General features: G+C 34.1%; 1 protein-coding gene and 1 pseudogene across 24 annotated transcripts in view; both read right to left on the bottom strand.

Annotated features, from left to right (window-relative positions):
• Nucleotides 1-26,796, bottom strand: part of LOC145248122 (disabled homolog 2-interacting protein-like) — a 1,344,959-nt gene that overhangs the window by 443,925 nt on the left and 874,238 nt on the right. Inside the window, exon 1 of one of the 24 annotated variants that reach the window (XM_080109933.1) lies at nt 8,540-8,892. The exons of the other annotated variants lie outside the window; for them this stretch is intronic. Within the exon in view, the coding sequence (XP_079966059.1) occupies nt 8,540-8,673 (134 nt within the window). The 5' untranslated portion in view covers nt 8,674-8,892. Of the gene's footprint in view, nt 1-8,539; nt 8,893-26,796 lie in introns of those variants that run through there. 24 annotated transcript variants of the gene reach the window in all.
• Nucleotides 10,714-10,830, bottom strand: LOC145248569 (5S ribosomal RNA; annotated as a pseudogene).

Raw genomic sequence — 26,796 nt, 5'->3', positions numbered from 1 at the left:
TCGGACTTTACAGGTAAATTTCTAAAAAAAACACTTCTTTTTTGTTTTAAACTTTTATCTTCAATTTGTGATATATAAAACTTTGGTGAGTAAATTAATTATTTACTTTTTAATAGACATTTCAAAATGGGGGGGGGCGTGAATTAAAAAAAAAACGTTTGTCTAAAACAAGGGTCACCAAACTACGGCCCACGGGCCGAATCCGGCCCGCGACGTCAGTTCACCAGGCCCGTCGACGTTGAACTGACGTCGCTTCCTCGGCTCGTGGTAGCTCCGCCTACGCTCTGACGTCACCATGGTTTCCGTCGCTTTAAGACCTTTTCGAGAAGGTTGTTTATCTTAAAAAAATAGATTTGCCAATGATGTTTAAAAAAAAAAAGATTCTTGCAATTTTTCATCGACTTATTCATTTATCTCAAAGGTGTGCAAAGTTCAATCAAAAAAATAGGATATTTGAAAATTTTTTAAAAATAATAGAAATATCATTCTTAACTAAATTTCTTAGAAAAGACATGCCAACGTCAAACTGAAAAACTTTTTATTTTACTTATGAAAGAACTAAGTGGAAAAAATTTAGAATTACTATTTACGTCGTCTTCTTTGAAAACTTTTTAGTAAATAAAATGTTGGTTGTCTTTGTTTTTTGATTAACATGGAATGCCAAACTTAGTTTTTCGTCTTTTTTCCCAGAGCTTTCGTTCTGGCTTGCAAGTATTGAACAGAATGATTATGCGGCCCGCGCTCGTCATTCTTTCAGTTATCCGGCCCACTGTGAAAAAAGTTTGGTGACCCCTGGTCTAAAATATTATAATCGGTTTATTGGAAAGAGGGTAAAATTTCACATTGACTCTGAAAATATCGTAAAAATTGAATCAATAGAAAAATTTTGATAGATTTTTAAAGTTTAAAAATTCAAAAATACTGAGCTCGTAAAATTGAATTAATTTCATTAGTTTTAAATATATATATATATATATATATATATATATATATATATATATATATATATATATATTTCTATTACTTTTAAAACAACTTTAATAGTTTATTTTGGAAGTATCATCCATAAAGAAAATAAACAACCCACTTTCAAAAGAGAAATTACGATTTTTTTTTTTATTTTATTCGCAGTTTCGTGTTAGGGGTGTCAAAAATTCCTACAAAAATTCTGATACACCTAGTGCTGTAACTATTTCCAAATAATTGTTTCATTTACTTCATATACTGTTTTATTTTAAATAATTACATTTATTTTAAATAACAAAATTTATTTACTTTATATTCTTATATCCGCATTTCGCAATAATATATATATATAAAAAAAAAACATAGTAAAAACTTTCCTTTCCATTTGTTATTTTCTTTCTTTTATTTAAATTCTTGTTAAATGCAAAAGATTTCGGTAAAAAAATGTCTGAAAAAGACGCAAAATTTATTTTATTTTTATTATTATTATCTTTTTTTTTTGCGTCAAAAACTATAAAAACGTATTTCGTTCCTATATCCGGATTTCGCAATTTTAAATTACCACGTGATGTCAGCATCAGTCGGCCATATTGGCTAATCAGCCTACGAAAGCCCATATTTCCAAATGTTGCAAATGATTCAGTCAAGTATTTGGTTTCACTGCTTTACGGCTACGACCTTCTGGCTAAGATCAAAGTGCGGTATCGCCAATGAAATATTATTAGTGTAAATAATTGAATAAAACTTTTGCAAATTTGAGTTTATCTTATGTGGTAACTGAGATATTTCTAGTTAAGAGTAGGATAAATAATTTTTAGCATTTGAGACCAAGGATGACCAATAAAACCCATTACCCCCACACTTTTGAATGGCCTTGTGCCTAATTTGTCTATAATGTATAAAAAAAAATACAGAACTTTATTCTTCTACATACGTTCTCACACCTTTTTAAGAGGCATTGTCCGTCGGTCGTTTTTTTTTTGCCATGCATGTTCTAGACAGTATTTTCTTCGCTGAAAACACAGAGTAGAATGAGCAAGTACATTTTCATCAATAAACGTGCAACACATCTTTCTTAATAATAAGCCATGTGAAATAATCCATTAAAATCAATTCTATGGTCATTCTTTTTATGCAGTTTCGAACTGGATAGTCATAGGGTAGCTACAAAGCAACTAAGCTTCTCCCAGAAATAAATTTATTTGGAATTGAGAGGTGACGGCGGATTAACTACATGAGTTCATCATGTTTCAAAGTAACACCTTCAGTTATGGATCTTGGCAACCACCACGTAGTTCCTCTCATAAATACTTGTTTATATATATATATATATATATATATATATATATATATATATGTGTGTGTGTGTGTGTGTGTGTGTGTGCGCGCGCGTGTGCGCGTGCAGATCATCATATAATGATTAGATCACCCTGACAGACGTTAAAAACGTTTGAAAAAAAATCTTTAATTTCAACAATATTTTTCGCGGTTAACGGTGGCCGAATAGGATTTGGTCCTTGCTAATGGAGTCAGAGATACCTTCGTTGCCGGGTTCAAATATCTCGACCGGTGTTAATCGTGACGCCCTACATTGAGGATTCCCGGAAGAATGAAACACTACTGTCTGTAGGTATTTAATAATTATTATAGTAAATAACATTTTAACATATAATGATAGAAGATTATCGAGACACAGGAATGGGTATTTTGATCTGGCAGAACAGTGATTCATTAAAATTATGGGGTCTGCGTTCGCGCCTGGTCCACAAAGTATGGAAATAGGCACAAACTTTAATAAAAACTTTTCATATCTATCTGCATAAGTATACTTTGATAATTATGGTTCAGTTTGAACAAATATGGTTTAATAAAATTATGGGGTGTTCGTTCGCGCCTGACCTCCATATAAAGGAAATATGTCACAAAGTTTAACAAGTTTTTTTTTTTAATATAGATCCACAGAATATTGTGATAAGTGTTTCAGTGTGAACAGGTATGGTATAATAAATTATGGAGTTTTATTTTTACTTTCATCATATTTTGCTTTGGTTTTGATACCCCCAAATTCAACCCAAATTTACAACCCTTCCTTTTCATAACCTATCATACTTTCATAAATCAGAGTCCATTTTCTGTAGGCTGTTTTTGAACTCGGTCAACGACGGGTACTTTTGCTAGTATATATATATATATATATATATATATATATATAAATCTGTGAAAGAAATAACAGCAGAATCCTGCAAGTCAAAAACATCGTACTATGCCGACTTGTATAAATTAATTTTTTCTGTCTTTCGTAATTTACTAAGATTATAATTTCTTGCTCCACTCTGCATATCTCTAGAGGCAAATGGCGGGAGTGACCCATATAAGGCTTACTTTTGATATGTCTGCAGTTTGAAGCCTGGATGTGGTCCAGGTCAAACTACTGAACCATCCACAGACAAAAAGAAGAAAAAAACAGACAAAAAAAACAAAAAAAAAAAAACGACGGAATCTCTCTGCATGTGTTCGTATGTCAGATTCTTGGCAAAAAGAAAAACTCACATCCGGAACACTAATGTGTCTTCCGGCTGATAAAGAAGAAACAATTACAAAACAAAAACAAATCTAAAAAAAAAAAAAAAAAAAAAAAAATCAGATTATTTTTTTTTCTTACTAGGAGTTCTCGCTCAAATCATTACTAGTGATCACTCACTGGCAAAAATAGGTGATTGTGTTCCTTAGAGTCTGAAGTGATAAAAGGTTTCCCAAATTCTCAGTAGTCTCTGAGACACCTCTTTTCTCTTGGCATATTTTAAGGTCGGATGGAATGAATAAAACTCTTCTTCACAAAAAAATTGCTTGTGAACTTCATATATGCATATATATTTATATATTAGACCTTTTTAAACGTTCAAAAGTTATAGTCCGTTGACTGATTGGGTGATTTATGCCAAATTGATGGCTGAATATGGTTAAATTTGTGCTCATTTTTGTATTAAATACTAATCCCTAATTGTGGATCGAACGGATATCATTATACTTAGTTCACTGCACCTCATTATAACAAAGGTCCATACAAATTTCATCCTAATCAGTTCCGTAACTTCCGAAAAAAAAAAAAAGTGGAATAGACAAACAGAGTAAAAGAAATATATATATATATATATATATATATATATATATATATATATATATATATATATATATATATATATAAGCTAAATGTCTGTGTGCGTGTGTGTGTCTGGTCACGAATAAGCTCCTACATGGTTGACTATTTTAAAAAACTGATTACATATAATGATAGAAGATGTATCGAGACACAGGATATCTTCGATTTCACGAAAACACCGAAAACTCCAAATGTAACAGATTCTTCAACAGGCTGAGTTTTTACTATTTCCATAAAACTTAAGGTATCGATGGAAGATCAAACTAACGTCTGGTGCGATAGGCTCGACACGCCCCTAGGATTTAATACCAACAATAACATGAGGAAAAGGAAACGAAAGAAGCCTTGCTCCGAGGAAGCTATTTTTAGATGTCGAAAGTCTCGGCTTCTAAAAAATAACAATAATAAATGATTCTATTCGTTTTTAAATTGCATCATTTTCGGTTTGAATTATTATGCTCTTGAACTAGTAATTGAGCCGTCTGGTTATATCTTCTATAGCAAGAGATCTTTAATGAGCTCATAAATGTTGACGTAACAAAAAGGATGGTGTTATCTATTAAAGCAGAAAATATACATGACCTGTGAGCCGTTTATAGTGACTTTAATCAACGGTCTCCAAAGTTTTTGAACTGGGAGCCATATTGCTGACATTTTAGAGCTATGCAGACCTCCACATCATCATCATCATAATAATAATAATAATAATAATAATAATAATAATAATAATAATAATAATAATAATAATAATCTAGACGTATATATTATACTATTTTGCCCATTAACTTTGCTTTTTAGTGAAACTGGTTCTCCAAAACCTCATTCTTCGAATAATTTTCTTATCAAAAATAAAAACCACCACATTATTATTTTTTTTTTTTTTCACATTTCAATTTAAAACAATCCTGACTATTTTTACGTTTCAAAACGAACCGGATTAAAGACTTCGGGGTATTGGATCTGATTTGCAGGCCGTAGTTTGGAGACCCATGTTCCATAGGACTAAATTGCAGACACGCGTGCGCGGCTATTTAATCGTAAATCTGTAGCCATAACGCTGGTGGCAAATTGGATGAGCAAACATGAACGCTTTTCGTCTGAATTTTGGGGATTCCATTACTATTGTCCCCATTTACTAAGTTTGGGAAGGGAGGAGGGGAGTGTCTCACTTCAACCAAAACGTAGACGGTACACAAATATCGCAGATGGGCCAACAGTCCTTAGACGTACAATATAAACAATGAGATGATTTTAAAGAAAAAATAAAAAAATAAATAAAAGTTCAAAAATTTCAAATGAATAGAATGTTAAGGTGAAAAGTTGGTTTTATTATTATGGCCTCTCCTTGGTTTGATGATGCGACCATGAACAATTTAGAAAGAGGGAGAGGGAAAGATATATAGAGAGAAAAGGACAGAGAGAGAGAGAGAGAGAAGAAATAACAGAGCCGAGAGGGAGGGGAGACCAAGACAAAGAACGAGAGAAAGATACAGCACGCACGAGAGCGAGCTAGATAGAGATAAAGAGAAAGAGAGAGAAATAGCAAATTAGGTATCGAGAAAGAGAGAGAGAGAGAGAGAGAGACAGACAGACCGACAGACAGACAGACAGACAGACACTGGAATTCAATATTTTAATCGTTATTGGATAGGTTTTATTTTGTTTTGTTTTCTTATTAAAAATATTTATTTAGTAAACAAATTTCATTTTGACACAAAAACAACCTTTGAAGATTCTTTTTAAACACAAAAACTAGTTTTTAAGGAATTTGGCTAATTTAAAAGCAAAAATAAATTCAAAACCTAACAAATCGATCAATTAACGATATTATCAATAACTCACCGTATTTACGTGATGTTGTAGGTGCATTAGAATTTTTGTAGGAATTTTTTACACCCCTAACACGAAACTGCGAATAAAATATAAAAAAAACTCGTAATTTCTCTTTAAAAGTGGGTTGTTTATTTTCTTTATGGATTATACTTCCAAAATAAACTATTAAAGTTGTTTTAAAAGTAATAGAAATAATATTTTTTTTATTTTTGACAAAACAGTAATGAATTTTACGAGCTCAGTATTTTTGAATTTTTAAACTTTAAAAATCTATCAAAATTTTTCTATTGATTCAATTTTTACGATATTTTCATGGTCAATGTGAAATTTTATGCTCTTTCCAATAAACTGAGTATAATATTTTAGACAAACGTTTTTTTTAAATTCGCACCCCCCATTTTCAAGTGTTTATTAAAAAGTAAATAATTTATTTACTCACCAAAGTTTTATATATCACAAACTGAAGATAAAAGATCAATAAATAATATATTTAAATTTAAAACAAAAAAAAGTTGTGTTTTTAGAAATTTACCTATAAAGTCCGAAGTTTAAAACATTTTTTTTAACCACGTTGTTTGTTTTTTCTTTTGTTTGTTTTTTTTTTAAATGAAACCTTGGTCCTTGCTCCTTTAATTAAAAAAAAATTAGGGCTTGAATTACATTTTCCGAGTAGTTATAAGCTTGGAAAGAGAGGGGATCGAATTAATTCACGCCTTCCATTTTGAAATGTCTATCAAAAAGTAAATAATTAATTTACTCACCAAAGTGTTATATATCACAAATTGAAGATAAAAGATCAATAAATAATATATTCAAATTTAAAACAACAAAAAAGTAGTGTTTTTTTTTTAGAAATTTACCGAAGTCCGAAGTTTAAAACCTTCTTTTTTTTTAAACCATGTTTTTTTTTTTTGTTTTTTGTTTTTTTTTAATGAAACCTTGGTCATTGCTCCTTTAATTGAAAAAAAAAATTAGGGCTTGAATTACATTTTTCGAGGAGTTATAAGCTTGGAAAGACGGGGTGGAATTATTCAATATTTTTCACGAAATTTCTGACACACCTAGTGATGTTGTCCGACTGGAGACATGTTGTCCTGTAGGCATGTAGGAGACGTCGCTTAGAGAAAGATAATTCAAGGAAAAGGTGAAATCCAGGTTAAGCTTTTGAACGAATACATGCGTTCTACGATGGTTGTTGGGGAAAATTATTTCCCTAGCTGTGGATCGAACCTACAACCATCGCGTTGACAGTCGGCAGCTCTAACCACAGGACTATAGATCGGTGCTCGCAAATGACTCATCCAATGCATATTAAATAAAAGCCGTTGTCCATCGCTTAACAGTGCTTGAGCTGCTATTTTGTTTACAAACAAGCAGACATCGAGCGCTTATTAATTTCACTTCAGTGTAAAATCTCAGAAAGCAAGGTACTCCTTCGTGGGACCGGCACTTGAACCCCGTACGCGATACATAGATATCAAAGTGTTCAACTAAACTTCTTTACCTCTCAAACGTTACGTTTATAAAGAAGTGAGAAGTATTAATGTTCCTCTCATCAGTTGAGCAATTTCTTGTGATCGCTTGATCTTAACGGATTCCTGCACAAGAATAAATCTAAGTGATGCTACCTGGTTCAACATTACTTGTGTAAGTTGCACTATTTGTAGTATGAGCCAATGTATAGCTGCATTAAGTGCATCTGATTTGGACATCGAAAACCCTTATTTTGAATATTTGATCAGTGTTTATTAGGTTTGTTTTACAACACACATAGATTCAAAAAAACAAAAACAAATATATAACAAATACATGTTATAAAAAGCAAGTTACTTTTCTACCTAACTGGATAAGTTTTTAGCGTTTTTATTTAATGTAAAATGTTTATTCTGTTCGAAGAAGCCTAAACCTCTACAACTGGCCTATCTCATGCGACTGTGGTATTGGTTTAGGCTTATTTCCACGGGGTCCTGATTTCGAATCCCGCAAGATTCAGCCACTCTGATGCGTCGTAGATGACGAAACACGTGTCAGTAGATAATTATATTTTAAAAACAATATATATGCCGCTCCCCTTTTGGAGGTACCAATGTGATTAAAGGGAAAGATAGAAGGGAAAATTATTCCCAACTCACATTTAGGTAATAAATGCACTTACGTATAAACAATTGAATTCATTCAATAGTATCGCAAACAAAAACAAATAAATAACATCTACATAAATCGCGATACATCCAGCAGTAGCGTGAGATAGAACCCTAAACCTCTAGCCCTGGGCTATCTATGGGGTCCCGATGTTGAATCTCATTAGATTCAGCCACTCTGATGAGTCGTAGACGACGAAACACGTGTCAGTGGATAATTATATTTTAAAAGCAAGATTATATATATATATATATATATATATATATATATATATATATTTCAACTGACAGCATTCAGCTGAATACTTCACCAGATCAGATTAGTTATTGTCCTGGAATCTGGTAAGAACAAGAAGCCAAAAGAAAGATATATATTACTTAGAGAAGATAATAAAAAAAAAATAATGTTAGAATGGGGCGAAATGTGAATGATTTTTACCTGTTTTTAGCGTGTGAAAGGGTAAACATTCCAGTGTGCGGTCGCCGGGGCAGATGAAGTTTCATCGATGGTAGCCGCATATCGAGTTCAGATTGAGCACGACTTAATTTGCCAGGTGAGACAGTTCTGACCATTTTTTTAGCACCACGAAAAAAAAAAAAAAAAAAAAGTGGAGGGGTCACGATTCAAACCAAAGAATTTCAACTATCATGTTGTGATAGTTCACCGTTAAGTTTTTGTTTGGAGTAAAAATTTGAAAAAAAAAAAAGTTCGGTTTTCAAGAACACCAATCCTTTCAAATTCACAAGGATGTCTGTTTTAGTTGTGTGTGAGTGTTCACACACACACACACACATATATATATATATATATATAATTATTAAAGATCAGGATTTTGTTGTTTTTTTATGTATGTATAGAATGAGGTCCAGTACATCGATAGGTAAGTCCGTCACATTATTTTTTTTTTCTATATTGTCTACTTTATTTTTTGTTACAATTTATAGACGTCTCCTCGCGTTTCCTTGAGAGGCCCGGTCGGTTGGTCTGTCACACTTTCGTTTAAAATAGCATTTTCATCGCTAAACGCGAAGAACGAATGACCGCACTTAACGGACTCGTTCTTATTTTGTCTTGTCTTTTTTTATACATTTTACGAACAATGAAAAGAAAAGAAAAAAAAACATATCACAAGTTAAATTCCCTTTTAAAGTGTCATTTTCATAAAAATTGATTCATTTTCTTTTTTTTTTCTGAATCTCAAAATTGTTTTTATCGAAATCTTTTTTTAACTAACGATGCACCAAAAAATGACAAAATTTACTTAAAGAAGAAAATATATCTTTTCGGCGTCTAAGCAAAAAGCAACACTTTCAAAATGTCGACGATAAAATCCAGGTTTGCTCGCCGGCAAAATAAATCTGAAATAAACACTTGAGATTTTGGAAGAAGAGTTTGGACCGGAAGGAAAAGCTTATATTTGACTAAAATATGAAATAAACAATAAATAATAATTAAAAAAATAAAAAGATTTTTTATTTTGTTCACAATGCGGTTGATTTTTAATTTTCGGAAATGATTCGCAAATAAAATAAAGTTGGGGGTGGGAGCTATAAATAAATGTCGATAAAGGTCACAATTTGTTAATATTTTAAAGTACGGTCGAAAATTATTTACAGTAAAATAGGTTTCGGCATTACTAAAACTGCGGATTCTTTTTGTTTGCTTGTTTGTGTCTGTGCACAATACGTGACATCACGAAGCGTTGACGTCATCCACAAAAACATGTTAAAGTTATCGGGAAGAATTCCCTTATGGCGTAATAAATTTTGGCGTAAAAAAAAAAAAAAAACATCATTTATTAAATCAGGACACCGAAGAGTCACCGGTCCTCTATGTATAGCGACTAATATTATATATATATATATATATATATATATATATATATATATATATATATATATATATATATATATATATGTATATGTATATGTATATATGTGTGTGTGTGTGGATGACTATAATGCTCCCTATCCTGGGTTGAGCATATTGGGAAGTGATATACAAACTGCCATTAGCATATTAAGCGACGCTCTTTGCGTAAACAAATCGAGCGGAGGCATTTGGACGATGTCAAAACATCGTTAATTCATTAGCCACACAGCAGCAGCTGCAATGGTGAGAAGCCTTGACTGTCATTTGGGCTGTCGGGTTTCGATCCTGGCTTGAGGTAGTTGCCTGTAGCCGCACTGATGAGCTGTGAAACAGCGAAACAGTACTGTATGTGGATGACTATAATGCTCCTTATCTTGGGTTGAGCATATTGGGAAGTGATATACAAACTGCCATTTGTGTAAACAAATCGTTGGAAGGCATTTGGACGATGTCAAAACATCGTTAATTCATTACCTGCACAGCAGCAGCCGTAGAGCGTAATGGTGAGAATCCTTGGCTGTCATTTGGGCGGTCAGGTTTCAATCCTGGTTTGAGGTAGTTGTGAAACAGCGAAACAGTACTGTATGTGGATGACTATATATATATATATATATATATATATATATATATAACTCCTTCAGTCTTCGACAGACTATGGATACCCACCGTAGGGGTGGCTACGCGTGAGTGGCCATGTATGTTCAGAACGACTGGAAAAAAATGCCGAGTTAAGCGGAGAGCACATACAGCGCCTAGAATTCCCAAATGGTCACCCATCTGGTACTAACTGGGCTCAATGTTGCTTAACTTCGGTGATCTGACGAGAACCGGTGTGTCAATGCGATTATGCCGTACGCATGTGTGTGTGTGTGTGTGTGTGTGTGTGTGTGTGTGTGTGTGTGTGATTTCTTTTTCTATGCTTACATTTGTCATATCTTCATTTAACTGCTGTGCAACTGTGTACACGTAGGTGGCTCTTCAACACTGCTTCAGTCTTACATGGGCGTTCACATATGTGACACCAAAACTTTCCTTCTGATAAGTGTGCGCGCATATTAATGCTATGAATCCGTAAATATCTTGTTAGGCCACTTTTAGATTAAATTAGACTACAAATATGACAACTATATGACTGGAAGTAGTGCTGTTATAGCTGCATGATAAAACTGTCGATTCTGTTTTTGATTTTGTGATTAAAGATGATTTACAACTCCAGCTTTTGGCAGGAGAAATCTATTACAAAGTGTATATAATAACAGTATAACTACATTCCAAGTTCAAAATATTTTTCTTACCAAACAATTCTTTCCGCATTTCAAAACTTCGGTATATTTTTTATAGATCTGTTTCATTACGCAGAAACAATTATTATACCGATACGACTCTTTTCGTTCGTATAAGCTTCAGGAAATAGAAATATGCCTTAGATAGAAAAAAAAAAGAAAAAGAAAATATACTATCGGAACAAGGGAATTCCCATGAAAAAAGTTGATATTGACATAACAATAGTTTTTTGTTTCTCCGTAACGAAATAGATCTTTACAAAATGTGCTGAAGTTTTGAAATGTTGAAGGAATTGGTTGGCAAGAAAAAGAAATATTTGGAATCTGGAATGTAGCTATACTGTTATATATACTCTGTTGTTATTTTTAACTAACATTGAGCTTCTGAACTAAAGATATTGGTATGCACAACAAAGGGTGAAATATAATTGAAAAACATTTTTCAAAAAAAAAAAACAAAAAAACATACATATGATGTTATTCTTTTGTGCAACCAAAATCCAGAGTTGTCTCTGTGCACACTAAATGGGATTACTAAGGAATAACGTCACCTATGTAGGTCCCGCACTATCAACCAAGCTCCAACCCCTGACCCATCGCCGCAATGTTGTATCCATCTCTCTATTTTACAAGTATTTTAACGGAGTGTGCTCTGACGAACTCATTGCTTTTGTACCCCCTCAAGGTACATTCCTACAACTAACCCATCTAGCAGCAAAATCACACCCCTTTACATTGTAGACGTCCATTGATGCCGAAAACCTTCTACTCTAATAGGTTTTTCTCCTCACACTACTAGACTTTCGAATTCCATCTCTTTTTTTCTACTTCCTTGAGCCTGCAGAAGGTCAAATGTAATATGAACAAACATCTCGCTCATTTCCTCACATAGTTCTCGGTATATATGGTCCCACAAACATTGGCCCTTTATATCCAACTTTGCAACTTTGTTTTGGGGTGAATAAGAGTTGTTTTTGTTTTTTTTAGTCTAGAATCGATCATTTATGACGTCATCTATTAAAATAGACAATATAGATGACCTATGACCTGAATGGTCAAGAGTTATCTATATAGACAATGACTGTATATAAATATACTAGCAAGGTAACTCAACGTTTCCCGGGATTAAATGATCATCAACAAATGCTTCGCCCTCCCTTATTTTTATTGTCATCGAAATCAATGAAATAGCCCATTTTTTTTTAATCAAATCGATTTATTGCCTGCTCTAATCGGGGGCCCATCTCTGTGCACCTGGAAGAAGCTTCCATGCTTCTCGCAGCGATTAAGTTCACAATATATTGTAATCTACATTGCACTGTAGAGAGAAGCAACTGTGTATTTTATTAAAAAAATGTTATATATAATAACTTGTATTAAAGTTTAAAATGCTAAAGTCAAGTATCATGATTCAATTTTGCTTTAAGCAGAAACATTAATTTCAGACGCATATATCATATCAAAGAACCTACTGTTGATTTTATATGTTGGGCCTTCCGGCTTGTGTGTTAAGAAAACTTCTCAAATGCACTTGTGATGTTAGGCTGTGTTAGGTGTTAACTTTGGTAAAATCGTTTTCTTTTTTTTTGTTTTTTTTTAAAGTAAAAACGATACTTAACAAACATTAGCTATTTATCGTAGTTTGCACAAAAATTCAACGGAAACTAACTATGGCCCGGCGTCCTCTCAGAAAATTGCACAAGAGCAGATAACCCAAATGATATTCAAATGATAGCGCCCCAGATCTACAAAAAATGACATCTGATATTAAAACTTCACAGATCGATTGGCTATTTCCAACCTAAATGTTATTGATGTCCGATGGACAGAGACTGTTGTAAAGATACTTGGATTCATCGAAAAGATGATGCAGTCATTCTATCAGCGCGTTTAATGATGAAAATACTATTTCAAATTGGCGAAGGTACAGACAAAGCCTATGACAGGAATACGAGGTTTGGTTTTATAATTTTATATTAAGGCATATCAACCCTTTTCGGGTTATTTAATGCCGAATTTAGTAATTTTTGGAAAAAAATATGCTTCAAGTTGTTTTTGTCTTCAAATGAATGCTGGTTTGGTTATTTTGTTTTACGGCATATCAACCCTTTTCGAGTTCAATCATGTTGAAAAAAAAAAGAAGCTTTTATGCTTAGAGTTCTTTATGTCTTTAAATGATTATTTATGGTATTTAGTTTGGTTGTTCTGCAGAGAAAATTTCTTTTTTTTTTTTTCAGACCATAATTGAGTTATGCAAACGGAAAAGAGAAAAAAACAACAACATCAATGCGTGTTGCATTTAAGTCAGGAAACCGATATCTTCAGACAGCCTGATCTGGTAGCACCAGAAGATGCCAGTAGATCATATTTCAAACTGGTAAACTTACGGACAAAGCCTAGGATAGGGATGCGAGGACATGCATTAACACTTATTATTATTTTTGAAAAACTATCCTAGTATGATTATTTGCCGAAAACATGTCTCTTAATGAGCTTATAAGCAGATAAGTTTCTGTGGTCACAATGGACCCGTCTCGTGTATATTGGTGCCTCCTCCGTTTTTGGGGCGTGGTCTTGCGTTGCATAATTGCAAGTAATTTCCATAACTCAAGCATATTTATTCATTACTGATAATGACCTTATCAGTGTTTCTCAACTGCAACCCGACGCCATAAGACATTAGTCACCCTCCACTCGCAGTGTGAAGGGAGAGGGGTAGCAAAGGAGGTCTGCCGGTTTCAACACTGTTCAATGGTGTTTATGCCTGTGATAAAATTATAATAACAGTACGTGCTAATAAAAAAAAGAGTTGCATAGAATGGAGAGCACAGTTAAAGGTGGGTGGGGGTGCAAAACAAGGTGTGGTGAGATGGGGAGGTAAAACTGATAAAAGAGAATTAACTTTAAGATTAAGGGTTGGATAGAGAGGAAGGGGGGGAAAAAGGAATGAGATAGAACTTTCTGCATTTCCCGGCGGTCGGATTAAGATCAACGTGTATTATATGTTCTGTACTCAGGGGAAGAGAAATTCCTCTCGGCTGAAGCAAATTTTTGTCCGAATCTAGACTGCCGGTCCTCATTAAAAAAAAACAAACAAAAAAACTTATGTTTAACTTAGCTTTCGTTCGTTGCCTCCGTCCAGTCTCGAAAGATAATGGATATCCCCTGTTATGGTAACTATGCTTATAATTGTGCGACAAAGGTTGCACAATCTCCAACCACACCTCTTCTGAATCGTCATCGCTTGAGTCTAGTGTCAACGAGAAATCCAAAACGACTAGAAACAATGCCGAGAGAGAAAATATATGTATCCACATAAAATGTTATAAGGATGGAGATTATATATATATATATATATATATATATATATATATATATATATATATATATATATATATATGTGTGTGTGTGTGTGAATAAAAAAGTCAATACGAAATATATATAAATGCTTATATCTTTTCTGTATTTGTTTTCTACGTATAGGAATACAAAAAGTCTTTTAAAAAAACAAAAACAAGAATGTTTCCTTCAAAAGCACATATTTTCGACTGATCATTCGATCTTCCTCAGTGTGGAATAGTATATATATATATATATATATATATATATATATATATATATATATATATATATATATATGTATATTTAAATACAATATATATATATACATATAACACGGAAATTACATAATTGTTTACCACATTGAGCTCTCATACCCGGATTTCCTCCTGGAATTATTCCATTATAACACTATATATATATATATATATATATATATATATATATATATATATATATATATATGTGTGTGTGTGTATATATATATAGTATTTAAACAATATATATACACACTTTATACTATATTTATACATACATACATATATATGCATTTTATATTGTATTTAGTGTGCAATGTGACTGAACCACCGAAGTCTCATTTTTAAAAGAGATTGGTTAAGGGGGGGGGTATTCTGCATCACATCCAGATTGTATGTAGTATTGAAGACGAAATGGTGCGAATTTAGATTGAGTAAAAATAATCATAGTTTCTTGACAATTTAATGAAAGTATTAATTAAATAACACGACGATATTGTAATAATTCAATTGAACTGTCAATTTACTATTCAAAAAGTAATAATGAAATTATTTAGGAAAATGAGCAACTAGTTCAACTGAAATTTCTAAATGGTCACCCATTTTAGTACTGATCAGGTTCAACGTTGCTTAACTCCGGTGATCTAACGAAAACCGGCGTGTCAACGTAAATATGCCGTATATGGAGACAATAGGGACTATTTAAAGAACAAGAAGAAAGTTGGGGGAGTGAAAAGGATTATAGAAAGAAAGGAGAGGATGGAGAGAAACTATAAAAGGGATATAGAAAGAAAGGAAAGGATGGAGAGAAACTATAAAAGGGATATAGAAAGAAAGGAGAGGATGGAGAGAAACTATAAAAGGGATATAGAAAGAAAGGAGAGGATGGAGAGAAACTATAAAAGGGATATAGAAAGAAAGGAGAGGATGGAGAGAAACTATAAAAGGGATATAGAAAGAAAGGAGAGGATGGAGAGAAACTATAAAAGGGATATAGAAAGAAAGGAAAGGATGGAGAGAAACTATAAAAGGGATATAGAAAGAAAGGAAAGGATGGAGAGAAACTATAAAAGGGATATAGAAAGAAAGGAAAGGATGGAGAGAAACTATAAAAGGGATATAGAAAGAAAGGAAAGGATGGAGAGAAACTATAAAAGGGATATAGAAAGAAAGGAGAGGATGGAGAGAAACTATAAAAGGGATATAGAAAGAAAGTAAAGGATGGAGAGAAACTATAAAAGGGATATAGAAAGAAAGGAGAGGATGGAGAGAAACTATAAAAGGGATATAGAAAGAAAGGAGAGGATGGAGAGAAACTATAAAAGGGATATAGAAAGAAAGGAAAGGATGGAGAGAAACTATAAAAGGGATATAGAAAGAAAGGAAAGGATGGAGAGAAACTATAAAAGGGATATAGAAAGAAAGGAAAGGATGGAGAGAAACTATAAAAGGGATATAGAAAGAAAGGAGAGGATGGAGAGAAACTATAAAAGGGATATAGAAAGAAAGTAAAGGATGGAGAGAAACTATAAAAGGGATATAGAAAGAAAGGAGAGGATGGAGAGAAACTATAAAAGGGATATAGAAAGAAAGGAGAGGATGGAGAGAAACTATAAAAGGGATATAGAAAGAAAGGAAAGGATGGAGAGAAACTATAAAAGGGATATAGAAAGAAAGGAAAGGATGGAGAGAAACTATAAAAGGGATATAGAAAGAAAGGAAAGGATGGAGAGAAACTATAAAAGGGATATAGAAAGAAAGGAAAGGATGGAGAGAAACTATAAAAGGGATATAGAAAGAAAGGAAAGGATGGAGAGAAACTATAAAAGGGATATAGAAAGAAAGGAAAGGATGGAGAGAAACTATAAAAGGGATATAGAAAGAAAGGAAAGGATGGAGAGAAACTATAAAAGGGATATAGAAAGAAAGGAAAGGATGGAGAGAAACTATAAAAGGGATATAAGGGTAAGATAAAAAAGACGAAAATCGGGAGCGATAGCGAAAAGAAAAAGAGAGGAAGAAGTGAAGAGATGGATGGGGGGATACAGAGGAAAGGTTAGGAGAAGTAGAAAGAAATGGGGGTGAGAGAGAAGTTAGAGAATGATGGGCAAAAGAAGAACAGTGAGAGAGGATGGGATGGGGGAGACAGACAAGGGGATAAAGAGGGAAAGGAGTTATATATAAATAAATAAAACCAGCGAAAAGGGAATTGAAGAACCCCTGCAGATGGAGGGGGGGTAGAGTGATGAGTTGTATAGAACTCGAGTTTGCACACCCAGAGAAAAAAAAAATGGGGGTTCGCTTCTCCCTTACCACTCTTCAAATTCAACCCCCACACCCTGCAAAATTCACTAAGACAAACGAATGCAAAAGAGTTATTCGTAAGAAAGGTTTCACTTCACTTGTGTTTCGGATTTTGTCACCAAAAAGTGTATATATATAAAAAAAAAGAAAAAAGGTTTTTAGCAACGTAGAATACTGGGATACTGGAGTGGCGTGACGTATGAACGAAAGCGGACAAACGGACGAACGAAGATCTTGTTAAAATTATAAATCTTTGTCTATCTATTGATTTTCATTTCTTTATATTTCACATTTCTAAATCATTAAATACGGACTTACTGTTTAATATAACCGGTATGGTAAATGTCTTTGATAATTTCGAAAAAAACGTCTCTTTTTCAAACTTTCAATGCACACACGCACGCACACACACACACACACACACACACTAGTTGTCCTGACTCGGTTTTTCCCGAGTGGAAGAACTAGTTGCTTATTTTCCTAAATAATTTCATTATTACTTTTTGAATAGTAAATTGACAGTTCAATTGAATTATTACAATATCGTCGTGTTATTCAATTAATAATTACATTAAATTGTAAAAAAAAAACAAAAAAAAACTATAGTTATTTTTACTCAATCTAAATTCGCAGCAGTTCCTCTTCAATACTACAATCTGGATGTGATGTAGGATAATCCCTCTCAACCAATCTCTTTTAAAAAGGAGACTTCGATGGTTCACACCGCAGTAGAACTCATTCCTGAAGCAGTACTTCCAGAACTGCTCCCAGGTTGCTGAAGACGGCCGAGGGAAGAGGCAGTTAAAGACGTGGTTACACACTATTAAAGCTGACGTCGAACCTAGCTCCGATTCACAGGTGGACAGTGTTCACCGCTGATTCCGGCACTGGCTGTCTATCATTACCTTGTCCACTGTGGACCGACCGTCGTGCGTAGTCAGCATTCATCCGGAACATGCTGTGTTCTACGGGAAGAGCCGGTTCAACCCATCCTGGCTGAATGTTGACTCAAGTGAAATCAATTGAAAGTTGTTATACTCGAAGCTACATTGTGAAACGAAATTCCTGATTTGGTAGCACAAACGAAGAGAAAAAAGAAAAACACAATTTATCGATGTTAATTCCGAAGCACACAAATCTTAAAATGTTAACAGACGTTTGTCCACGTGTTTAACACTAATATTTTATAAGTGTCCATGCTGTTGCTGATTCGACGTGGCCAGTTATTGCTACTAATGTTTCAAGTGATATGACTTCCATTGAAGTGAAACAGAGCATTTTATATTAAATTCATTTATGCAATTGAAAGTCTTGGCCTGATGTCGTGATTTCTCTGTAACGGGAAATTACAGAAACATGTATACACATATGTAGACATTTGTTTAAATGAATTTAGTTTATAATATTTGAAGAACTCAAAGGAGAAAACTCGTATATATATATATATATATATATATATATATATATATATATATATATATATATATATACTAGCAAAAGTACCCGTATATATATATAATATATATATATATATATGTGTACATGTAACTGCATAAAATGTTATAAGGATATGTGTGTGTGTGTGTATATATATACATATATATACACACACATATTCTATGTATTGTTTTTGAACCTAGTCAACGACGGGTACTTTTGCTAGTATATATATATATATATATATATATATATATATATATATATATATATATATATATACTAGCAAAAGTACCCGTATATATATATATATATATATATATATATATATATATATATATATATATATATATATACATACTAGCAAATGTACCCGTCGTTGACTGGGTTCACACAGTATATATATATATATATATATATATATATATATATATATATATATATATATATATACACACTAGCAAAAGTACCCGTCGTTGTGAACCCAGTCAACGACGGGTACTTTTGCTAGTATATATATATATATATATATATATATATATATATACTGTGTGAACCCAGTCATATAGTTATATATGGGTACTTTTGCTAGTATATATATATATATATATATATATATATATATATATATATATATATATATATATATATATATACTAGCAAAAGTACCCGTCGTTGACTGGGTTCAAAAACAGCCTACAGAAAATGGATTCTGATTTATGAAAGTATGATAGGTTATGAAAAGGAAGGGTTGTAAAGAGATAGCTTCGAATTTGGGGGTATCAAAACCAAAGCAAAATATGATGAAAGTAAAAAGAAAATAGATAAACCCCATAATTTATTATACCATACCTGTTCACACTGAAACACTTATCACAATATTCTGTGGATCTATATTAAAAAACCTTGTTAAACTTTTTGACATATTTACATTCTATGGAGGTCAGGCGGAAACGAACACCCCATAATTTTATTATACCATATTTCTTCAAACTGAAACATAATTATCAAATTATACTTACGCAGATAGATATGAAAAGTCTTTATTAAAGTTTGTGCCTATTTCAATTCTATGGAGGCCAGGCGCAAATGCAGACCCCATAATTTTATTATACCATCCCTATTTAAGTTAAAACATACTTATCAAATTATTATTATGTACATCTATATCAAAAACACTTGTAAACGTTTTTTTTTTTTAATTTTTAATTTATTTATTTCCATACTTTGTGGACCAGGCGCGAACGCAGACCCCACAATTTTAATGGACCACCGTTCTGCCAGATCAAACCTACCCATTCCTGCGTCTCGATACATCTTCTATCATTATATGTAATCAGTTTTTTTTAAATAGTCAACCATATAGGAGCCTATTTGTGACCACACACACACACACATTCAGCTTTATATATATATATATATATATATATATATATATATATATATATATATATATATATACATACACACATATATACTGTATTTATACATATATTTGAAGAACTCGAGGAAGAAAACTCAGCAAAACGACACACGATCAAGAGAGAAAACTTTTGGGTGCTAAATATCCTCTCCTTGTTAATAACAAATCTAGTGTTACATCCAGCTCTCGTACGTAGGCAGTAAGTAGGGACACTGCTCGAACTTGAATATTCGACCGACATAATTGGGTTCGAGTGGGGTAGGTTGAGGAGAGGACAGACGGTCGTCTTTTTCTCTTCATACACCATATTCCCTCGATTTCTTTCACTTCATCTATCTCTTTTTCCTCTCTTTGTCTACCATCTCCGTCTTTGTCCACGCACTCTCTTTATCTCTTTTAACAAATGCAGTTTGTTTAAAAACCGGGGGGGGGGGGGTAGGAGTCTTGTAAGGAGATTTCAAACCACTTTAGCTGGTGTGATGGGGTTGGTAGAAGAGTTTAATTTTTCTATAATTCAGAATCATTTTGCTCATCTTTAAACGCAACGGATCGTATTGCTTTTATTTTGCAACTTCAATAATAAAAACAAAATGGCGAAATGTCTTACTCATTGCAGATAAAGCTTTACATCCTTCTTCCGTTCAGAAAATAATAAAAATTGAAAAATCCTTAAAGTTTACGATTTTGCTTAGATTTTTATAGTTCTCAGCCACTAATAGAAAAATGGGTTTTAAAATACCCCATTTTCACTGCGCGCACACGTCATTGATACACTTTTATAAATCATGCTTAGACATGCAGAGGGTTTAAGGGAGGCTGTACAGGGATACAGAATAAACGCCACTATAGAACGCATCACGAAATCGTGGACGGTTATCTGTGTGAGTTGATTTAGAGGCAGAAATATACGAGAAAACGAATTTTTATGCAAATATTCAATAACATTAATTGATCCCATCCTCTGGATTAAATACTGAAGCGTTTTTTTTTTTTTTTTTTTCTACAATCCACATTTTGTGTTTTTTGTCTGTGCATTTTGTATACTCGATGAAATCGATTGGAATTTTTCTTTTCAACCAAAAAGCACCTGACTAATAAAAAAAATGTTCGTAGTTTACTGGCTATACAAAAACAAATAGAGATTTTGCCAACCCTCATAACCCTTTTTTAAAATAAACTGCCCACTGTTTTTTGGTAGGGTTAGCACCAAGTACAAGCAGGTCTTTTCACTCCCCCAACTTTCTTCTTGTTCTTTAAATAGTCCCTATTGTCTCCATATACGGCATATTTACGTTGACACGCCGGTTTTCGTTAGATCACCGGAGTTAAGCAACGTTGAACCTGATCAGTACTAAAATGGGTGACCATTTTTAGCCCTCTTTTCCAATGTTGAGGCCTTATGCCTAATTGTGCAGTTTTTTTTTTTTGTTTTTTTTTTACAATAAATCCTCACTTATACAAAATGCAGGATAAACACCACCGTGGAACGTATCGTGAAATAATGGACAGATTTGTGTGCGAGTTTATGCAGAGACAGAACTATAAGAGAAACGATTTTTATTCAAAGGCTCAGTGACACACAAAGGTTTCCATTCTCTTAATTAAATAACAATAGCTTTTTTTCTTTCTTTTTGCACAACCACATTTTGTCTATTTTGGGGAGGGGGTATTTGGGTCAGTGATGTCTTCTACAAAAGATCTCATGCTTTTTCCTTTCATGTCAGATTAAACAGTTTCCGAATTAGTTCCTAATATCATTTTTAAATGCATCATCGCATCTCATAGGGTTTGACCGTCGGTTTATAGGCGCATCTCGTTACAGTTTGAAATAATATTTTCATTATTAAATACGCAAATTGAATGGGCGCATCTTAAGAGTAGATGCGTCTAAATGTCGTCATAGAAATACATATGCATCGTTCGGTTTATTACACTTTAGTCAGAAGAAAAATCTGCCACGCTTAAGTTGAAAATACCACTTTTCATCACTAAACGCACAGATTGAATGGACGTATCTTAAGAATAGTTTCGTTACGATTGGATATTGTTCTTATCGTCGTTGTTTTAAGTTAATGCGTTTCGGCTAACGTGTGCACTTTTTTTTTTTTTTTCCGGAAGAGGATTATAGAAGATTCATCTCTCCCATTCCCATCAACTAAAAACGAATCAAACTTCATTGTTTTGTTCGAGGAACTGTGAGAGAGGAATGAGAGAGAAAAAAAGAGAAAGGGGCGAAAGGAGGAGGGAGAGAGAGAGAGACGTAGAAAGGGAGAGTGAGGAAGAGAGAGAGAGACGTAGAAAGGGAGAGTAAGGAAGGGAGATAGAGAGAGAGCGACAGAGAAGGAAGACAGGGGGCGAGATAAGGAGAGAGAGAGAGAAGCGAAAAAAGGAGAGAGAGAGAAGCGAGAAAAGGAGAGAGAGAGAAGCGAGAAAAGGAGAGAGAGAGAAGCGAGAAAAGGAGAGAGAGAGAAGCGAGAAAAGGAGAGAGAGAGAAGCGAGAAAAGGAGAGAGAGAGAAGCGAGAAAAGGAGAGAGAGAGAAGCGAGAAAAGGAGAGAGAGAGAAGCGAGAAAAGGAGAGAGAGAGAGAAGCGAGAAAAGGAGAGAGAGAGAAGCGAGAAAAGGAGAGAGAGAGAGAGAGCTAGAGAATGGGAGAGAGGGAGAGTCAGAGAAGGAGAGATACCGAGAGAGGGAGGGATAAGGAGAAAAAGAGGGAGAAGTGTTAGGGAGAGCTAGAGGAGGATGGGAGAGAGTTACAATCCGTCTTTTTTTTTTTTTTTTACAAAAAAATATAAATGTTTTAACAAAAATAAGCTTTCCTTGAACAATAGTCAATGATTTTATAAACTTTTTAATCTTCCAAATTTTACAAAATGGCCTTTAAACTTCGATTTTTGGCGGCTTTTTTTTTTTTTTTTTTTTTGCATGATGAGATGTTCGCTTTTGTTTAATGTAGTCTTTTCCCAACAAAATATTAAAAAAAAAAAACTTTTTTTTTATTAAAGAGAAAGCGGTAGACATAGAGAGACAAAGAGAACCAATAAAAAAAAAATTAAAAAAAAATATTTTAATTTTTTGCTGTTGCTCAGATAAGAACTTAAGGCTTATAAAATGCAATCTAGGAATCCAGTTTCTGGGAAGGCAACTCCTGAAGCAGCGTTCCCTTTTTTGTTGTTATTGGTGTGTTTACGTAGACCAATCCGAATGAAACACCAGCTGATCATTTCCTAAAAATATTCAAAAGATTTTTCTTCTTTTATGCTAGCGGTACGTGTCCATCTGACATATGCTTTGTTTTAATTTTTGTTTACAAAACACTTTATTTTATTCTTAAGAGTCAAAGAATTGCAAAGCAAACCCGCAATTGACGTCATGTAAAACGTATTTAAATTCTATCACATTCCAAAATAGTTGTCCCACTGTTTTATTTTTCCCAAAAGAGGAAGAACTTATAAACCTTCGCTGTTCTTCTGCAACGTTGGAGCACTTATACTATCCTTGGACTATCCGAGATTCTGACTAGGATCAAAGTGTAGCATATGCTCTATCCGAGAAACCCTTTTAAGACATTATCTTATACTTTAACATGATTCCGTGTCAAATCATTCAGGGCTTGTACCACAGATGGACATCATAAAAACTAAAAAATCTTGGAAATTTCAGTGTGTAACTCCAAGTGGTTTCCGATTTAGAGTATTTTCCATTTTGAATAAATCGCGCGAAACGTTGTCCGGGAATAATCATAATTACATTTTCTTGAATTTTTATAGTTGTAAACATATTACCCTAAACATTCACCGATGTTAGTTTTAGGACCTGAGAAAAAAAAAAAAAAAAAAAAAATTTTTGCTTAGAAATGAAGCTTTCTACAAGGTGGAACGATAAAATCGTCGCTATAGAAAAGATGACATGATTCCATTTCCGTTTGCTGAAAACCGTTTTTTTTTCTTTTTGTTGCAGACCATCTACTCGTTGGCCAGTTGTGTACATCCCAAAAGCATTAGGTGCCTTCTATCATGTCTGAAAATGACACAAGGTTAACCGAGAAGATCAGAGATGCGCCACTGTAATACTCATGCTCTCTACTGATCTAAGTTATGACAACAGGACCATTGCCAGCACCCTCAAAATGCAAATCCGGACGGTTCATTGCTTGAGGGCACAGCTTCATAAAGTTTCCGGCCACGGTCATGGTATTTTTGTGTGGTTTCAAGTGAGGGCCACATCATGCCACCTCACATCTTCCAAGTCGGCTTGAAAGTCAACACCAAAGTGTAACTGGATGTGCTGAAGAGTGTGGTGATCCCCTGGTGCAATCAGGTAACCGTTGGTAGACACTCAGTGTGGTAGCAAGAATCGGCACCAACCTGCAAGTCTTCAGAAGGAGTGCTACAACTTTGTACCCTTCTCTTACTGGCCTCCTCCTCTCCCGACCTGAACCTGCTGGATTATTTCGTTTGATCATACATCGAGAACATCACAAACATGACCTCCTACAACACCAAAACCAGTCTGATTACTGCCATCCGCCGAATATTTGCGGAGATCCCGCCGGCGCTTCTGGAAAAGGCACTACTACGAGATCTTTTCTCACACCATTACAATAATGATCACGTGTTATAATGATATTTGAAAAGGCAACATCAAAGGGGGGGTCACTCTTATAGTCTTGTCCATAGTTGCCAGATTGGCATTTTTTAAGCCAAATTTAGCAAATTATAAATCAGTTTGTCCTTCAAAACTTGTATTTAGCCTTTTTTCAAAGCTTAGCATATGGATTAACTAATGCATGAACAAGCAAAACAAATTGAAACAAATATTTGTTTCTCTTTTGCTTATTTGTTTTTAACATTTGTTCAATTTCTGCCCAAATTATCTGTAAATAGAAAATGAATGGGGATGTGAAAATGACGTCGGAAGAAGAAGAAGAAGAAGAAGAAGAAGAAGAAGAAGAAGAAGCGGGTGTGGGCGTGTAGGGAATTTATCCCTTTACACAATAAAAACAATTTTTGTTGTTATGAATTTGAAAGAAAAAGGGTGGTTTATTTTCGGCTTCAATTCAACCTTCGAAAGCAAAATGTATTCCATCAACTAAATCTATTTTTTTATACAAAACCATTGAGGTTTGATGAAAACGGGGAAATGAAGAGAGAACGAAAAGAGGACAAACAATCAAGCGTGGAGAGAGAGAGAGAGAGAGAGAGAGAGAGAGAGAGAGAGAGAGAGAGAGAGAGAGAGAGAGAGAGGACAGAGACAGGAGGGAGGGGGTGGGGTGGAAAGAGTAAATGGGGAACAGAAAAAAAAACATAATGTAACCTTTTTAAGCCGCATTAAGAAAAAACCCTTTCCCCATTCGTGACCCCTTTGAAGGAAATCTCGAATCACCGAAACTGAGTCTTCATTACAGCATCTTTAAAAAATTTGTGACCCTATTTTATTCTCACCGCAAAAATATTGTCGACAAATTTGTATTTTAATCAGAGGGAAGTGGAGGAGAAGTCAAACAGAGCATTATCTCCTTAAAAAGGGGCACTTTTCTAATTATCAATTCACTGGTACCACTTACCAAAGACGAGTGGTAGAAACCGAAGAAAAAGCTTGTTATTAAACGGACAATCGAGAGGGAAACGTTCGACAGTTTACACTAGCATGGGTGCCCAGCGTTAACCGGGTGTTTGGAAGTGTGGGTTGAGCAAAAAAAAAAAAAAAATGTGGTAGGCAAGTAGGCTCGAACCCGCACGCGAAGAAGGAAAGGAAAGTGGGGGGGGAGGTAACGGGTTAACTGTTGCGTCCATCGGAAGTGACGAATGTTTAAATTAAGGCTAGGCAATCGAAAAGAGGCGATGACTTTCTAAAATATCGCCCAATAAAAGCGACCCCTCCATGTAGAAAAGTACCCAATTGAAGGTGAAAGAATTAACGTTTTTGACCAATTTTTCGATATTTCTCGTCCGAAGGGTCGTGCTTCAAAATGATACCGATTTCATGAAAATCCGCCGACTCTGTCGAAAGTATTTGCGAGACATACAAACATACACGCATTCATATATACAGGTGCGATTTATAGTATAGATTAACTATCACCAGTGGAACCTTCATTTTTATTTAATACTCTGTGTGTGTATGTGATTTCGTTCTCTATGGACTCTGAAACGGATGAAAGAAAGAACAGGCGATTTTGACCAAAGTTTACACCTTATACAGCCTAACATCATAAGTGCATTTGAGAAGTTTTATTACTGCACAAGCAGAAAGGCCTGACATATAAAATCAACAGTGTGTTCTTTGATATAACTGGGGCACATTCGAAATAAATGTTTCTGTTTAGAGCACAATTGAAGCATGATACTTGACTTTCGCATTTTGAACTTTAATGCAAGCCATTATATAAAAAAACTAGCGGGGGTACCCGGCGTTGCCCGAGTGTTTGTTTCCGGGACGGGGGGGGGGAGTTTTAAAAAATGTTATGGTAGGTAAGTAGGAAGGATCAAACCCGGAGTCATGAGTAAAAGTAGGAAAATAAAGTGTGAAAAAAAAAAAAACATCTGCAACGTTAACAGTTCGGCCACCAAGAAAAGTCCATTCCAGTTGTTTAGGAAAAAAAAAAAACAAAAAAAAAAACGACTACGGTAGGTCGGCGCGAACGTGAAAATATAATGTGAATTGTCCAGCACGCTAACCTCTACGCCACAGAGCACTGCAGCTTAGTTCAGTGATTTTAAATAACTTCACATGAAAGAACTACGAAGCCAAACCGGTGTTCTCTTCTCAACTGTTCCTTGT

Source organism: Euprymna scolopes, chromosome 26, assembly GCF_053919585.1.
Source record: "Euprymna scolopes isolate OS-2025 chromosome 26, ASM5391958v1, whole genome shotgun sequence".
Classification (NCBI taxonomy): domain Eukaryota; kingdom Metazoa; phylum Mollusca; class Cephalopoda; order Sepiida; family Sepiolidae; genus Euprymna; species Euprymna scolopes.
Note: the sequence above shows the minus strand (reverse complement) of the source record. Positions and strands in the feature narration are given on the sequence as shown.